We start from the raw sequence: 18,692 nt of genomic DNA on the forward strand, positions 1-18,692 counted from the left end.
GGGGTGTGGTCTAATGACATCAACACCCTATATCAGGTGTGCATAATTATTAGGCAACTTCCTTTCCTTTTGCAAAATGGGTCAAAAGAAGGACTTGACAGGCTCAGAAAAGTCAAAAATAGTGAGATATCTTGCAGAGGGATGCAGCAGTCTTAAAATTGCAAAGCTTCTGAAGCGTGATCATCGAACAATCAAGCGTTTCATTCAAAATAGTCAACAGGGTCGCAAGAAGCGTGTGGAAAAACCAAGGCGCAAAATAACTGCCCATGAACTGAGAAAAGTCAAGCGTGCAGCTGCCAAGATGCCACTTGCCACCAGTTTGGCCATATTTCAGAGCTGCAACATCACTGGAGTGCCCAAAAGCACAAGGTGTGCAATACTCACAGACATAGCCAAGGTAAGAAAGGCTGAAAGACGACCACCACTGAACAAGACACACAAGCTGAAACCTCAAGACTGGGCCAAGAAATATCTCAAGACTGATTTTTCTAAGGTTTTATGGACTGATGAAATGAGAGTGAGTCTTGATGGGCCAGATGGATGGGCCCGTGGCTGGATTGGTAAAGGGCAGAGAGCTCCAGTCCGACTCAGACGCCAGCAAGGTGGAGGTGGAGTACTGGTTTGGGCTGGTATCATCAAAGATGAGCTTGTGGGGCCTTTTCGGGTTGAGGATGGAGTCAAGCTCAACTCCCAGTCCTACTGCCAGTTTCTGGAAGACACCTTCTTCAAGCAGTGGTACAGGAAGAAGTCTGCATCCTTCAAGAAAAACATGATTTTCATGCAGGACAATGCTCCATCACACGCGTCCAAGTACTCCACAGCGTGGCTGGCAAGAAAGGGTATAAAAGAAGAAAAACTAATGACATGGCCTCCTTGTTCACCTGATCTGAACCCCATTGAGAACCTGTGGTCCATCATCAAATGTGAGATTTACAAGGAGGGAAAACAGTACACCTCTCTGAACAGTGTCTGGGAGGCTGTGGTTGCTGCTGCACGCAATGTTGATGGTGAACAGATCAAAACACTGACAGAATCCATGGATGGCAGGCTTTTGAGTGTCCTTGCAAAGAAAGGTGGCTATATTGGTCGCTGATTTGTTTTTGTTTTGTTTTTGAATGTCAGAAATGTATATTTGTGAATGTGGAGATGTTATATTGGTTTCACTGGTAAAAATAAATAATTGAAATGGGTATATATTTGTTTTTTGTTAAGTTGCCTAATAATTACGCACAGTAATAGTCACCTGCACACACAGATATCCCCCTAAAATAGCTAAAACTAAAAACTACTTCCAAAAACATTCAGCTTTGATATTAATGAGTTTTTTGGGTTCATTGAGAACATGGTTGTTGTTCAATAATAAAATTATTCCTCAAAAATACAACTTGCCTAATAATTCTGCACTCCCTGTATAATCTGGCACACCTCAGTCTTTTCTCCTTGTTTCCCTTCCTTAAAAATGGCTTCTTGACAGCCACCCTTCCACTGAAACCATTTCCGATGAGGCTTCAGTGAACAGCAGCTAGATCAAATGAAGGTGTATCTCTCGGGTCCTGTGTCAGGTCTTTGCTGAATCTTATTTCTGAAGGATGTGACTTTCAGACACTGTTCATCTCTTGTAGATAATTTTATAGGCCTCTAACCTTTTGGTTTTTTTTATTAAGGATATACTGCCTGCTGTCAAAATGTGTTATCTTTTGTATTTTTCATAGATTCAGCAAAAGAAATGGAAAAAGCTAAGTGTTTTTGCAACGGTTGTATCTGTCAACACAGGCTGGTTTATCCTTGAGTTAGGTAGTGTTTGTATTCAAGAATGATTCAGAGGTCAGTGTTAAGTGACTTTGAAACCAAACAAAAAACAACAATATTCCTCAGAAAATGGTCAGATGAAAGGAAGAAAAGCCAGTGTCCAAAAAAAGTCAGGAGAAAGTTTCCTTGAGACCATCTGAATTCCTTGGAAACCAAATGTAAAGAAAAGAGTGGTGGCCAAGACTTTTGCACAATACTGTACAGTAATATTCGATGCCTGATATGATCTTTCAAATAAAATCAAGTTTTGAGCTTGGTCCCTAATTAGAAAACCCCAAGTCAGTATATACGCAGATATTTCCAGAAGTATGCAGACCTTGAGAATATTTGAACAAACATATTCAGAAGCTAATTGGCTGTTTAGAGCACGTTTCCTTGGCTATAAAATAATGATTAGAAATTAATACTCGCTTTGCACATACCTGCCGTTTATTTGCTGTGTACAGCTGTATGAACGCCACGGGGCAAACATTTTTGGTATTCCTGGTGCTGGTGCCAGCAGGACTCTTAAAGCTTTCAGATTCTTCCAACCTTGTGCTACATTTTCAATTTTCACATCCTGGCAATCGATTGTGTAACTTCAGTAACTATCATGGTTTCCTACCTCCAGGTGTTACTGGAGGCAGTAGCGAGGATTGCTTCTCCATAATGCAAAGCTCGGCCAATGAAATTTCCAGCAGCTGAAAAGAAGAAGTGCTTGCAATATTAATTTGACTCAAAATTGCTCATGCAGCAGTGCAGCAGAACAGGTCTTTGGGTTAGATTGGATCTTATAGATTTGAGTAATTATGACAAAGTATTGTTTTGGTTTTAATATACAAACTACAGTGTACAACTGAAGTTACACAACAAATGCACCTTACAGTAACAGCATATGCAGTGAGCTGTGGCTCCATGTTTGATGTTTGTATCCTCGGCTCAGTTCTCTTTTCATGTTTCTATAAATACATTCCTATGCACCATCTCCTCTCTTCAGAATCAGCATTGTCTTACAGAAGACAAACCATCAGAGTGGAAAAAATTCACTTCTCTTTTTTCATGTCATAATGAAACAAAATAATCTAAGCATATTTCATCAAGAAAAAGGTAATTAAGGTAATGAGGTTTTTTTATTTTTTTTATACACCATTGAAATATGCTTGGCACAGGCATAATTTGCTGCGGTCCTTTTTTTACAGTCTGTAATTAATGAGCTCCGAGGCATTTTCCTGCTTTCATATTGCTACTCATTGCATGAGCTTTTTTTTTTTAAGGCCACAGTATGGTTTTGTCGGTCAGTTTTTTTGACATTGGAACTCTTATTCCTTTTTTTTTTCTTCTAAAATGATGCTTTCAAAATGTTTTTCTCCTGAAAGTCCAGCCATCCTCTTCAGATTAAATCGACTATATAAAAATAAAATGAGTCAATCAAGTCATTTTTGCTTTTTCGTTGAAAGTGCACACTTTACTGGGCAAGAACATCTACTATCCTTGTAAATGCTTTTCTAAGTAGTGTATTTATTTTCTAGAGCTGAAAAACCTCTTAGGGAGGAGGCAGGGATGGATGAATAGGGCAACAAGTTATGAGGCTTCAGCACAGGAGACATTTTATAACCAACCCAACTTAACCCGATAAACTCTGAGGCGTCGGTCACTACAGGCTTAGAGGATCAGTCATTGCAAGTTGACCCACTTGCAGTATCTGGTCACTAGGGGAAAATGTTTATGTGGTTACTGGAGCTTGCTAGTATTGGTTATGTGAAATCGATGTGAAAGATGGTGCTACATCACAAACCGTGTTATGATCACTTAGGTCACGAGGAGATTGCTACAATCATTAATAGTTTGCATGGGAGACTTCTGTAAACACTTGCCTCTGACACCTGAGCGGTAGTGAAATTTAAAAAAGAGCGGCAAACACTAGAGAATGTTTTCCTTCAAAATAAAAGTTGTCCTACCCTGAAGAGGTGCAACTTTTGCTTTGAAGGCAAATTGTCTCTGTTTCCACCTACTAACTAGTTGGCCAGTGTTTGCAGACAACTTGGAGTCTTCTATACATACTGTGGGCGACAGCGACAATCTACTAGTGACCAAAGCAGTAAGATATTTTTGCAGTATCTCATAATCTTTTTCATCCAGCCACTGTCTGCAACCTCCAGCAACCACTCATCAACTGGTCAGGGAATATATATTTTTCCGTAACAGCTGCGGGATACTAGCAGCTCACTTACTGGTCTCTGGGCCTGTGTTAGTAAGGCCTAAACAAACAAATCCATAGATGTGGCAGAACAGGAGGCAACATTTTGTAATTATTTGAGTGACCTTTGTAACTTTCACTGCAACTGTAAATCTGCATATTGTCTGCTGACATTTTATATTAATGTGCACATGTTCACTATTAGAAATAATGACTTCTTAGCATGAATCATCACAGAATATTATCTCTTTTTTTGGTCATTATAAGCCACTTATTCTATTCTACATGACCAAGCTACTACACTACACAGCCACGTAGAGTTTTGGGTCATTTGGTGACTTCCCAATTCCTTTTTATTGATGTAATAGTTTGAGACAAAAAAACAATGATTGTGCAGGTGCTGGACACAGTGACCAATCCAAAATTTAAAACTTTCAATCCAGACGTTGGTCATGCAGACAGAGGTTAGCCAAACTAGGCTAGCATGTGGTAGGAAATAAAACTGACAGAGTCTTTCATGAAGAAAAAATGGAAAAAAAATGGAAACTAGGAAGAGAAAAGAATCACTAGGACCACAAGAGATTGCTGTAAACAGTAGCAGTTTTAGATACGGGCGACACGGGCGGTTGCCCGGGGCGGCATCGTGATGGGGGCGGCATCACGGGCATCGGCAAAAAAGAAAAAAAAAATGCTCGTACTCATGCTGCCCCGACGGCAGCCAGCGCATATTGGGAATGGCATAGGCACCGATCGGTTTTCTATCGCCCATTTGCTGGGAGTAAAGGCGCCCTCCGTTTGCGAGGTGCGCCTTCTGCTTGCGGCACAGGGAGGAGAGGGCGGGGCGGCGGGGGATTCTCTGGCTGGCTGGAGCAGCATCTAATAGCCAACTCGCAAAATAAAACAAAATAAAAACAAACCAACTGTCAAAGGAAAATTGTATATATGTGATCAGCTACATGAAATGTATCCTTTCATTAAGCACATGTCTACGTGACTTTTCACCTAGTAACTTGTGATGAACCTATTCAGCAAATAACCGCTTCCTGTTTTCAGAGAACATTTAGATGTAGAGAAGTGAAACCTCAGCTCTTTTGAAAGAACATACAGATGTAGAAAAGGGAAAAACCCGCTGCTCTGAGTGACGTTGTTATCTTTGTACACACACAGACACAGACACAGAACTGTATAAATAAAGAACGCAGACAGTGATGAGACGCAGATCTTGCGTTCCATGACTGCCCACTCGCGAGTGAAAAACTTCTGCAGTGTTTGTGTTTTCTAACTCAGATGTCTCAGCTGAAGAACGGCAGGGTGATTTAAAGAAATCCCCTGTCACCAACAAACACGAAAACACCAGACATCATGATGCAGACTTATAATTTGCACCGATGTTTTTTCGAAATTCTATACACGAAAAGTGAGCGCGAGAGCCGTCGGTGTGCCTGCTTGCTGCCGAAGTCAAAGTAAACTTTATTGTCATCTCCGCTATATACAGTACAGTCCAGTATATAGAGAGATGAGACGACGAGGCTGCAGTTACAGCCGTGCAAATAAACGAACAATAAATATAGTAGAGTAAGAAAATAAATATACGCTTTAGGACTCGGGGTAAAGGGATCAATAACAATTTAAAATTTATAATTTACAGTTTGAGGATTTAAAGTCTCACACATAACCCGTCGAAAGGGGAGGGAGACCTGCTGCTTCCAAAGAGAGCACATTTCATTTATAATGTTGTAAATCCAAGCCCATTATGTATTCATGATTTGAATCCTGGGTTGTGCGAAATCTCAGAAATGCACCCTAGACAAAGTGAATCTGTGAACTAAGGTGTAGGTCTGTTAGGTTATGTTGTGGTGATCCTCGGGTTGGGAGTGTTCGCCCAGGGCGCCAAACAGGCTAGGACCGCCACTGGCTGTAAAGGTTAACATTAGGAGATTATAGATGATCTGGTAATAGTCAGACTCATTAACTGAAAACATGTAGTAAATTAGAGGGAAAACAAACAAATGGAGAAAGTAAATGTGTTATAGAAAATGTCAAAATCATGACATTTGATAGATAATAAGAAAGGTGTTGTACATCAGCTAAATCCTAATATCCTTTGGGCTTTATATCATTGTACTACCACATGAATACAATTTCTCTAATAAAATACACAAAAATACAACTTTTGAGAGTATTCAAATAACTCTTAATTAGGTCTTTTTTTAAAAAATACAGTACTGGCAGCTACCAATGTCACCTCACCAGTTTTTGAAGCGTCAGTGTTAGCATATACAGTAAGGCTGCGTAGCACAGACCTGTTGATTAGTCCAAAGTAACAGAAATTAAGTAGTTAAACTTCACTCACCAAAATCAGAGCGCAGACTTATTCAAGGGTCAGTTTGTTCACATAAAATTCATGTTATTTGTCAGATTACACAGAAAAACACGGGTAGTGATGGGCAGCAGACAGCTGCCAGCTACAGCCCCTGTGTCAGGGTCAATCTTTACCTAACTTTAAGCCTTAATAAAATTAAAATCTGTTACTTAATAACAGAATAAGGCAGAAATGATAAATAAGTCCTTCATAGTGACTGCCAAAGGAGGAATGCGCTACCACTGTGGATGCTAATTAGCAACAATTGTTGACCACGAGCTCCTTAAAATAAAGTGTAAGCACCATTTGTTACAAAGCTATAGATACTAATAAGAAACTTCCATGTACCAAGTGATATAAGTACCAGTTACATCACCTGCTAAAACGGGTGATGTAAAACTATCCTTTTCTTGAAAAACGAGCCAAATACTTCGACCAAAATAGTATAATTTTTATAATGTGTTTTACTGGCCTCGTCAAGACAGAATCGTGCCTGCAGCATCAGTGAGAAATCATTTTCAAAGGGTTTTGAGTTGCATCATAAAGCTCCCAGCTGCTATTTGCTGCTCTACACGGAGGCCAAATGAAGATCTGAGTGCCCACGAAGGATCGGTTGTTGGGATAACATGTTTTATGATACCATCTCGCGTTGTGCTGAATTATATTACGTGGGATTTCAGCTCAGTTTAAATTTCCAAAAAACTCGCCTCCATCTTGTCGGTCGACTCTCTAAACCCAGGCTCATTTTTCCCAGGTTCACCTCAACGATCGCTGCTCCAGTCAAACCGCAACTCATTTGTAAGGAAAAAGAAAAAAAAGCCTCAACCCTCCGAGTATTTCCAAGCGTGCAAAGATAGAAAACCTCTCCGATGCCACTTTGAAGACTAGAACCAATTAGGGAATCATTATAATGAGGAGCCTCTAAGTGCACGTCTTTTGTTACTCAGCAGCTGTCTAATTGGAGTTGGTGCATTTCGAAGGGAGTTGGGACCGAAGGCTGTTCTCGTGTCAAATGTGATAGGCTTTTAAATCAGCAACGTGCTCGTGGCTGACATATTGATCATTTATATCTCATTGCTGGTCTCGGGCGGTTTTGTTTTTCTTAGGTTAATTTTAATATCACCGCTGTTGTTGTACTGTAAGCATTTGTGAAACTCCCGTGTTGCAGTCATTATGAGCTGTACACAGCTGAAAGGACAGCATCTCTTCCTGCAGCTCTCGACCTTCCCGTGCTCACTGCAGCTGCAAATGTTTTTATTATTTTTTTTACCTGACATTACACGGTGTTTTTGGAAATGGTTGAGTAGCTGCACAGCCACTGTATATACAAAACAGTTTGTAATATATTCCGTGTTGGCACCGTATCGTGACTTACTCAAAGAATGAGTGGCATTAGTACTGAAGTAGCTTCTGCTTTGAAAGCATGCACACTGATATTTAAAGCTTTGACTGGGTAATTCTAAGTCCGGGTAATTCATCCTGTCTTCTCCTTCTTCTTCTGTCCACTATTTAAATATATATATTTCCATGTGTTTGCTCCCATTTAAAGGACGCTTTTATTGTGGTCTTTAATGAATAAATCCAACTCCCACAGTCCACCGAGGAGAAAAGATGTGGAATTTAATGCGCTCTGTCTTTCTTTCTATTTGTCTTTTCACAGCTCCCCTGACAGACAAGCCGCCAAAAATCCTTTTCCCTTCAGAGAGCCAAATGAGCATCATAGAAATGGCAATAGGTAAGAAATCTCGTTTCATTCCCTACAGTGATCGCTTGTTTTATGAGGATACAGTGTCGCGCTAGCTCGCGCTACACAATGGCATTGCTTCAGATTTCTAGATTTGCCAGTTGGCGCTTCAAAGTAGGTCCTGTTCTACTTTACTTTAGCTTTGGTTTTTTGGAGTGATGTGCTTATTTTGCCCATGTAGGGTGAAAGTTTTAGACTCAGATGTTATTAGGAAACAACCACAATGGTAGTTTCTTAATTTGTAGTGTAATCGTGTAATACTTAGTAAATGTTGCCTTGCTGTTGCTGCGGATATTCTGCTCTTCCTCTATGAGTATACACCACATTGTTTCTCTTGGATACAATATTTTTTATTGAGGAGTTACTTCTACGTACTGTCACTTTGCTTTTGCTCTGTTCTTTTTTCTTCAGTATCTATCTGCCAATTAATGTTAAATATAATTAGCTTTTTTCATGTTTTACATTAAGGTTTTAATCACTGCTTTGTCTGAGATTTTTGCCGGGACTCCATAACATTGAAACTGAGTGGCATTTTATTTATTTTATCTGTCAATATATTTCTACAACACCTCAAATAGCGTGAACAGCATTGCCATTTTTTAGGTATTGAACTATATTGATTTCAAATCCTGTATCATAAGTTTCCCTTTTGTTTTGGTGCTGCACAGGTTTAACTTTAAGAAACCCAGCAGCAGTGTTGTTATGATACTAGAATTTCATTTTATTTTATTAAAAATAAATACTTAAAGATTAGAAGAGCACTCGTTGATGCAAGTGTATTCATCTGCAGGCTTGATTATTTCCTGTGCTGCTGGTGAGTTGGTAGTATGATCATAGCTGATAAAACAATTGTTAAGTTTGTTGTTAATGACCACCACTGTTTTTGTCTAGCTGCTCTTACAAACCAAACCAAATTTCTGCCTGTTAAATTAACGCTGTCCGTTATCATTTCAGATGGGCAGGACTGCCTAGCTCCAACAATAATGTTAACACTAGCCATAGCTGCTAGCCCCTATCCTGATCATGACTTACCAGAGAGCTAATAGTTAAATGTTAATGTTAACACCAGCTTGGTCAATATTAATGATAACGGTTTCAGTGTTGCTGAAGCAGGAGCTTTACAGGCCCCTAGAAATTTCTCACAAAGACAGGGGTGTCAGTCTTTAAGTTGCTTTAGCAAGTTTGTTCTGCTGCTGTTCAAGAGTTCAGCTGCTAGTGGTGGGAGGGGCTTGGGAGTAAGAGGGACTGTGTGCCTGTCTGTCTGTAGCTGCTGTGTGAAGTTGTGTGTCTGCAGGAGGCAGAGGCAAAGATGTCATTGTTGGTATAAACAGCTTTGCAAATGAATATCTCATTTTTAGTACCAATCATTATTATCTTAGTAAAAATCCTACTCTGTATAATTGCCTCCTATAGTACCTATGGTATCGAAAAAGTGCCCTCTTGTTTTCAGAATTATGGTATAGAAAGCTACTGGAAATATCAGTTCTGGTGAGATCCCTACCAAGAACTGTTCAATATGCAATATTTCAATTAGGTCTCTTTACTTTCTTTGCCCTTTTGTGAATGGACCTTGAGTTTTTATCAGGAAGGATAGAAGATAGAAAAGGATGAGTCATTTATCACATCTGTGTATGAAAAAGAAAGTGATTCACTTGGTCTGAAAGCTGTGTCCGCTGTGTTTCTTTCTCCTCCAATCCTATGCCTTTTCATTGTATTCACACGCATCACATCTATCTTGGTTATTTTGTGCAACACTGATGCAGCTTGTGTTTGTTCATCTTTAATGAGTCAGTACATAATCTCTCTTCGCATCATCTTCAGTGTATTATGTTAGCAGCACTCCAAGTGATTGCCTCCAATTCCGCCTCATGTGGCCGCCTCGGTACCTTTCGTTCGCCTTACCAGCTTTGGATGCACCAGGGCTCATGGGAAAATTCCCGCTTTGTGCCTTATTGGGCAAAAGCTGGGCTGTTGGTGGAAGAGAAAATGGGTCACGATGGAGGCTTCCTTTGAAGTAAATTTGTCATGGGCGATGAACAAAACGGTCTCGCAGAGGTAAAAGGTGGCAATGGGAAAATAGGTGCAAGTCATTGTAGCCTTAAATTGATGATGGATAAAAGCCTCCCTGGTTTTCTTCATCTGATTAAGTTTTCATAGTGGATAATGATGGTTTTCAAAATCCATTACCTGATAGCTTTGAGAACAGGCAATAAAGGTAGAAAAGATATGTTTTTTCTAAATTGTACTTTTACTGTATTTTTCATCAAAAGAATATTTTGAGCCCTTCATTTTCACAGCTAATTGTATCAGGCTGTATTTAAAGGGCACCGATTTTGCGCATTTTTGAGCACATGCCTGTAATAAAGTAACATTGCGTTATTCACAATTCACAATTATCTCTTTTTTATTATCTGTACAGCAATTCATCTTTAAGCTCCATGAACTATCCCTTTAAACTAACTCTCTTCTGATTGGCTGCCCCTCATAAAAGAAGGTTTGTGGGTGTGGCTTCCGTTCTGTGTCTATGATGGCCATATTAGGGATGTATGTTCTCAGTGATGTCATACAGAGCCAAGAGTGGAATAAACAGTATGAAATTTGAGCTTTTGGCTCATATATATTACTCATTCATACTCTTCATGATTTGAATCTTTCCATGTTTCATATGAGAATTCTGCCACTGTAACAGCATGAAAGATCCCCTTTAAATTTGTATTTTGGTCTTAACTGGTTAAGGATTAGCCAGAATTCTGTAGGGGTTTTTTAATGCTCCTCACCCACCTCTGCACCCTTTGATATTCTACACAGAGTCAGCAGCACTGTGTACATAATATATGAACACCTATTTGATTCTCTGCCAGTACAAGCTCCTATCACTTTTTCTCAGTGTTGGCCTAGTGCGCTCTTATCATCCACAGAGAGCCCAGTCAAACCCAGCATATCCTTTCAGGGTTTATGGCAGCTCGGGTGGAATTTTATTTATTTATTTTTATTCTTTCTTCCATAAAATATAGAAGAACAAATGGCTTCAGCTGACAGTTAATTAGGCAGGTGAGACGGGGAGAGCGACGAGAGTGTGAAAAGGCAAATGCGGAGAGACACTTTTCAAGCGCTCGCTGTGGAACTCGAGGGAAGAACGTACAGAACAGAGGGATCTGTGGAGTGGGGGGCCCAATTAATCAGCGTGCACTTTCCGTCCACTTCTCTGCCTCCTAATGGATGTGCTTCCTCAGTTATAACTGATTAAATTTAAAATGCTTGATTAAAACATGTTGTGTAAATGCTCTTCTCATGCAGGCCCTCAGTGGGCATGTCTCTCCACTGCTTTCTCTGTGGGACAGATCAGATACAGTTCGCCTCTGTAATTCAGTCTGACATGTCACTGCACACTGCTTTCACTCTGTCTTGTGCACATAATCGACTGGAGTACAGCTAAGCAGACTTACTGCAGGACAAGTCTGTTTCTAGTGTACTGCTAATCTGTACGCTTTGTAAACAGTTTGACAATTTAGGGTTGGGGCGAGGTTCGTTTCCTTTATGCATGAATATGTTTTTGGTAATCTTACTAAATTCATGCAGAAGAAACAGTTTTTCATCTATGTTCGTAAATCAGACTCAACCATGGATTGAACCCTAACCAACCAGCTTTTTTGGGCCTTTATTCTGCTGCTGCTTCTTCCAGATTTGATTTGTTATAATCCTGTTTTCTATGCAGAGCTAACATGTCACTCCCAGCCTACCTATCCTGACATTTTACTTCAGCTTAGATTGAATTTACGACCACTGTGGCACGCCGCCTGTGATGTTCATTCAGGGAAAACCCAGAAAGATCCCCTGTGATCTTGATTGGCTGTTGAAACTTCAATCCCTTCGCCTCAGTCCTCGGGATATCACACTTCATCCCCTGACACTTGACATTACGACTCCGCAGCGAGTTTTCTGAAATTGCAGCAGAGAAAAAAAAACAAACTTTTTTATTTTCTTTTTTACTGAGCCTCTTGTTCAAATTCTACCTAAATTCACTCTTTCAAGGTTAAAAACAAGTGCTTCACTTTAAGAAGCTGTTCTGCATCATCAGTCTCTAATATTCTGCAAATCTCAAGAGTTGTTTTCTGTTTCAGTGATTAAATTGATTATTTTGGTGTGTTCGCTTTTTCCTCCCAAACTTCTTTGTTTTGGATTTTCTGTGTTTCCCACAGTGTATTCTGGTAGTCCCCGGGAGGATGGAAGTGAATTTGTGGTTTTAAGTTAACAATGTGGGGTAGCGCAACAACAAATTGTGAACACAGGAAAGGGTCAAAGGTCAAGAATACAGCCTGGTAAAAGTAGATCCCTGTACTCCATTTAGGATGCTCCAGAAACCAGTTGATATGTCTGCAACATTTTGAATGGCTTTCTCTCTGTGTACTGGAGATCTTTTTACACTCTCTGATTGCACTAAATTGTGGCCAAAGGAAGGTAGACGCCCGCCCATGCAACTATTGAGTGGCTTTAGTCTTGGACTGTGTTTTCATTGTTTGGTTTGGCACCATTCATGTGCATTTGCTCAAACTAACATTTTGCAAAACAGGAGCAATTTGCATGTTTTCACGCCCACTTGTGTTTTTTTCCACTGACCTTACAAGCCATCATGCCACATCTAGCATTTGCTTCCCATTCTGTCTGAACACACTTTTACTTCCAATTAACAGTACACAAAGCCAGGTCTACAAAGAAATGTTTTCTCACTTTGCTGTGGAAGAACTTGACTAGTCTGCACAAAACACCCACAATGAGCAACCAAACAATTTATCCAACATCACAGCATTGAATTGAAGTACCGATGCCAGGCGTAGATTCCAGTATAATTAAACCTTCATGTGTTCTTATCTTTTCCAAGTCATGTAGCATCATTCCACTTTGTGTTTATGGATGTAGAATAAGTATAGATGATGAGTGGTAGCCTATTGCAAGTTTTTTTATTGCTGGTACATGCCCATGCTATAGTATTTTTTTGTCCTGTTTGTACTGACCAGCATTTTTCTGATGTAATATATATACAACTGGAAAAAAATAGTCCTGGAAATCTATACTGATATAGACTTGGTAATGTGTTAGGAATGAAAAGATGCCACATCAGTCCACGGAAATGAATATTATCAACCTACAGAGGCCTGAATTCAGACACCCTGAAAATCGCAGTGGAAAAATGATGCAGCAGGCTAGTTTCTTTTGCCAAACCTTTATTGCAGCAACTCAAAATGGTACGTCTATGGCCCCCATGTTCTTGTGTGCATGCCTGACATAAGGGCATGCTCCTTATGAGACAATGGATGGTGTCCTGGGGGATCTCCTCCCAGATCTAGACCAGGGCATCCTAAGGGCTCCTAAACAGTCAAAGGTGCAAACTGGCGATGCTGGATGGACTGAAAACATAATGTGCCAGAGGTGTTCTGTTGTATGTCAGGCCAGTGTGGGGCCAGTCAATGGTATCAATTCCTTCATCCTAAAGGAACTTCCTGCATACTCAATGGGCATTATCATGCACCAGGAGGGGCCCACTGCACCAGTGTAGGGTCTGGCAATGGATCTAAGGTAACTAGCTAACTAATGGCAATCCAGGTCCCGTTGGCTAGCCTCTAGAGATCTGGGCCTCCTCAGACCCACCCCCAAACCAGCCATGCTGAACAGGGATACAGGCAGAATAACGTTCTCCACAGCTTCTCCAGACCCTTTCTCATCTGTCACATGTGTTCAGGGAAAACCTGCTCCAATTTGTGAAAAGCAGAGGGTGCCAGTGGTGGACCTGCAGTTTCAGGTATCCTATGACAAATGCCAGTCAGGCTCCATGGTGCTGCGCAATGAGCACAGGGCCCACCAGAGGACGTTGGAAGATGCATGCGTTATTTAAAAATCTGATATCAAAAAGAAGGCGATAGTCACCTGTTACAGCAAGTACAGCTATCCATGTTCTGAATTTTATCGTTCTACAAAGAGTTTTGTTTATATGAGCAAACAATTTCATAGAAACCAGAAGATATGTAGCTAGGCTATACTTGAGGTCTCCACAATATTGATGTGCCATCCTGGAGGACTACCTGTGCAACCTCTGTAGAGTCCAGGTATCACCTCGCTACCAGTAGTGACACTGACCATAGCTAAATACAAAACAGTCAGAAAAGATAATGAGAGAACAAATGCCAAAAAAATGTAAAACCATTCCTGTTTTGGGGGGTCCACCTGTTGTTAATTTCATTAACACCAAAGCAACTGGAACTGATCACCAGCCCCCTCTGCTACTTAACTGACCAGATCGATTTCCCAGAAGTTTAACTGACTTGACGCTATATTCTGATTGAAAAGTGTTCCTTTCATTTTTTTGAGTAATAGATTTCTAACCACTAATGTGTGCACTGCAAAAGTTAAAACCTTATCACATCATCTCAGAAAGACTGATTGTGAAAATCCATTTGTTTCAGTCTCTATTGCAATCTGCGGGTCTGCACTGCTCTCAGAGGCTGAACTTTCTAATCTAATCGTTGGTGCGTACATAATAACAACTTCAACTGGAAATTGGTCCTCAGTCGCTCACAGGATGGAGTTACATAGTCCACTGACATAAACAGAGGGTACCTCAGTCAGAACAAAACCATTATTTTCCTGAATTAACTTTTAAGTCAGTAGCCACATCAAATTAGAATTTGCAATCATTTGGTAATGACGAGGTTGGGCTGTTATTCCTGTGCAGGTCAGGTTGCTGTGAGACTCCCATTTCCTCTAAGCTGACTTACCCTCGCATTAAACCTAAAATCTAAACTGAGAGATATAATGAATTTGTGGGTTGTTGCATCCTCTGTCAAAACAAAGCATCATTAGGAAGAAATGATTAACTGCACCTAGCAGCAGACAAAATGTCAACTTTCACCACACTGACAGAATGCGGTTGAAAGTCGGAGCTACAGCAGATCCTTCTGAAATGTAAAGTCGTTGCTCGACCATCAGTCTATGATCATGAGTCCTCATCCCATTATTCTAAAACAGGTTACTTCCTTTAGTTGTATGGATTTGAAATCCTAATGGTGTGCTGTTGGAATTACCTCCCATTGATTAAGGTACCATTTTCAATATTTAATGATTAGTATTGATGTCTTGGGTTTTCTACTGATAGTCCACAGTGGAATGAAGGTAAACCATGCAACAGATAGAGAGACATGTGTAGTAGATCATTTTGAAGGTAAATACCAAAGGTCCTGGAGAATGGGTGTGAATGCTGAAAGGTCAGGTAGATATATTGATCACTTGAAGGTTTTTTCACCCCAGTTTGAAAGCTATAAAGGGCCTGTTACAGAAGGTACAACCATTCCTGTTCTGAATTTAATCCGTCCACAAAGTGTTTTGTTTATATGAGCAAGAATTCCTTCCGAACCAGACGACATGTAGCTAGACTCTGCTTGAGGTCTCCCCAAAGGCTGAACAGAAGATGACAACCAGGACACATTCAAGTTATCATGCTCTAAAAAATCAAAACGCAAGATGGCCTAAAGGAAAGGGCATGGGTGTCCGTTGGACCTACACAGAGCCTACAGGGGTCAGTGTCACAATTATGTGAATCAGCCTTAAACCAGCAATCTATCTGAAGGCCAGGAAACAGGTTTCTTTCTTGGCCTTTCTAAAAATTCCTGGCGGGCTTATGGTCTCACTTACTCATCTTGGGTCTGTTTTACGAATCTTGGTCATATTGTGCTTCAAAAATGAGGACTATCCCTGGTACGCTCATTGGCTAACAACTTATTAATCACAAGTCGTTTACCAATGACTGTGATGTTTCACATCCAGACCCACCCTTGCTCGTCACATCCGGGGGGGGGGGGTTTAAAACCAAGATGGGGACGGAAATCCGTCTCAAGGTCTCAAAAAGAGACTTGAGAAACCAATGGACGGTTTCAGAAGAGTCCATAGTAGTCCATGTTTGATACTGTCTATGGTCACAGCATGTAAAACACAGTTGGGTCATTGGTTTCTTAGAGGACTGCAGAGAGGCACATAAGCTTAGACTGGATATCCAAAATCGTTCACTCTGCTTAGCCAAATACATACAAAAACTAACACATGAATTCTGTTAGTCCTTCTCAATTAATCTGTCATCTCAGCAAACATTTTCCCTTCAAGTTTATGGTTCCAAGAACTAGTTCCAAGTTTTATTTATCATAGCATGATGTTCATTTAGTGAATTATGGTCAAATTAAGAGTGAAATAAAAAGTAAAGCATTATTTTATACGGTGGAGCAGCTCAGTGTTGTGTTCAGTACATTCTCAGGTGGGAAAACATCATCCTTGTGCTTCTACCTTACACTAGGGTTATCATTTGAGGCAGGAAGTTCTCAACACACCACAAGACACATTTTTAGTTTCACAAAGAAAAAAAAAAAGTCTCTCTGGCTTTGCAACACCTATTCCCAATATCACATACATTCACACTCACGTACACACCAGCCATCCCTCTAAATGTCACGGGCTCGGCAGAACGCTCCGTCGATGCCAAAGGTTCAGAGGCCCTGGGATCAATATTACATCATTTCTCTCAATTAGGGCATATTTATTCCCCTCAAGTTATTGTACATCTGTGAGTGATCCTATCTGCATTCCTGGCAAGTCTCCAGATGAGTCGAGGGCCCTGGAGGAGAGGAAGACAGAGTGAGATAAAGATAAAGGGAGAGAGGAGGATAGAGAATGAGAGAGAAATGAAGGTAGGGGGAGTTTGGGCAAAGCATCAGAGGAAGGGGGGGAAAAGTGAGCAGGTTCATTTAAGATTCACAGAGGGGATGAAATATGATGGTGTCTTACCTTGGGTTATTACAGATGAAAGTGGTTACAAAACGGCACACTGTCCCAAATGGTTAATATGCCCTGCAGTGTGGAGGTATAAATCTTTACTGTCATATTAGAAGGGGGTGGGGGTTGCTGGTGGTGATTGGTAGGGATACTTGGTGATGGGATGCTCCCATTAGTGTTTTACATAAGTACAGTAATGACAGGGACAGTCACGAGATGATAGGCTCTATCGAACAAAGATGGCTAATTTTCATCAACAGATCCAGCAGAGCAGCAGTGAGTGCAGCACTGATACCGGCCATGTTTCAGATCATGGCTTGACCTTAGAAGACGAGCTATTTTACCACAGTGACCATGTGCTGCTCTGCTTCTTCTCCCACCCACAACCTCATATCTGCCTCAGCAAAGAGGAAAAATGGCTGAAGGCGTTGGTCCCCCTTAGCAGAAAATAGCATCACGAACTGGCCAGAGCACTTGAGTATTAAGATATACTGCCTCTTGCCTGTGCCAGCAATACTTTCCATCTCTGGGTAGACCTATTAATCATGAATTGAGCTTTGGCATCTATTTTGTAGACAGTCTGGTTTGATGATGTTTTCTATTTTTATGCTTAATGGCTTAAGTGTTCTTGCATTGCACCTGCATGTAGGTATGCATGAAGGTCAGAAAACCTCTACCTTTGTCAGGCTTGATTATATCAGCAGATAAGAGGCACCAACCCAATGGGACAATCACTGGGTCTCTCATTTCAAGCACATTTTAAAACACAATGTAAAGCAATGCAGGTAAGAAAAAAAAGTCTTGATGAATACTAGAATGTGGTCCTGTTTTAACTTATAACTAATCTGACAGTTGATTTGTTTATTTATGCCACAGTTGCTGCAGTAAATGCAGTTTTAATGACTTTGTTCTGATGGATGAAGGTAGCAAATGTAGATGACGACACACACGTATGTGAAATTGATTTAAGATGAAAAGATTTTTCACCCACAGGGGGGACGTTTAAGTGCTGTGTAATATCGATCAACAGACTTCAAATGCAGAGTTTCCTGACTTGTAATCAGAGGAAACAAGTCATTGAATATAAATAGTGAGATTTCCTTTGCTTTTGCAGCATGCGTGATTCTAGATGCCGCTCTGGAACGAGATGAGATGAATTAGGAAAAGATTTGGTGGAGCAGAACTGGGCTGCTGTTTTGGTGGTTCTGCAAATCCCAACTGATTTTCTATTTCTACTGCCAAAAGGTTTTTTTATTGCTTTCTTTACTATATAGTAAGGATTGCATTCGTAGTTATACTCTTTGAATACATGAAAAAATAGGTCTTTTTTTTCTCAACAGGTTGGTACAAAGTGTCTTTGAGTTAGAAACATCCACGCGACCCAGAAAAATTGGTGGTTGCTCTGTGATTATACTGAATTTTTTTCAGTTTAGGTGACAAATGCAAGGAGTTGCGGCGACCACTGGCAATCTATCTCCAGATTGTCACAACCTGACTTGGATTGACTGCACTCACTCTCAGGCAGGTTGATAAAGGTCTGCAAATAATTGCTATCTAATTAAATAAATGCAGACAGATTGCCAACACTTTGCAGTCTGAGATCTGCGATGTGTGTCTTTGCAGTAGACGACTCAGGAATATAACTAGCATAGCCTACAACCATTGGTCAACCAGCTATCAGAAAGGTTGTTTTGCACCAATGTCATTTTGCAGTTAAATTGCCATCCTGCAGCACTACTTTTGTTGTGGAGGAATCTCTGTTTTAAATCTATGAAGTTCTGGCTAGACTC

General features: G+C 40.5%; 1 protein-coding gene across 2 annotated transcripts in view; it reads left to right on the plus strand.

The window, feature by feature from the left end:
- Nucleotides 1-18,692, plus strand: part of LOC100693228 (interleukin-1 receptor accessory protein-like 1) — a 319,171-nt gene that overhangs the window by 190,977 nt on the left and 109,502 nt on the right. For both annotated transcript variants that reach the window (XM_005450017.4, XM_013268902.3), the window contains exon 6: nt 8,008-8,082. In XM_005450017.4, coding sequence (XP_005450074.1) covers nt 8,008-8,082 — 75 coding nt within the window. The remainder of the gene's footprint in view (nt 1-8,007; nt 8,083-18,692) is intronic.

This window comes from Oreochromis niloticus, linkage group LG23, assembly GCF_001858045.2.
Source record: "Oreochromis niloticus isolate F11D_XX linkage group LG23, O_niloticus_UMD_NMBU, whole genome shotgun sequence".
Taxonomy (NCBI): domain Eukaryota; kingdom Metazoa; phylum Chordata; class Actinopteri; order Cichliformes; family Cichlidae; genus Oreochromis; species Oreochromis niloticus.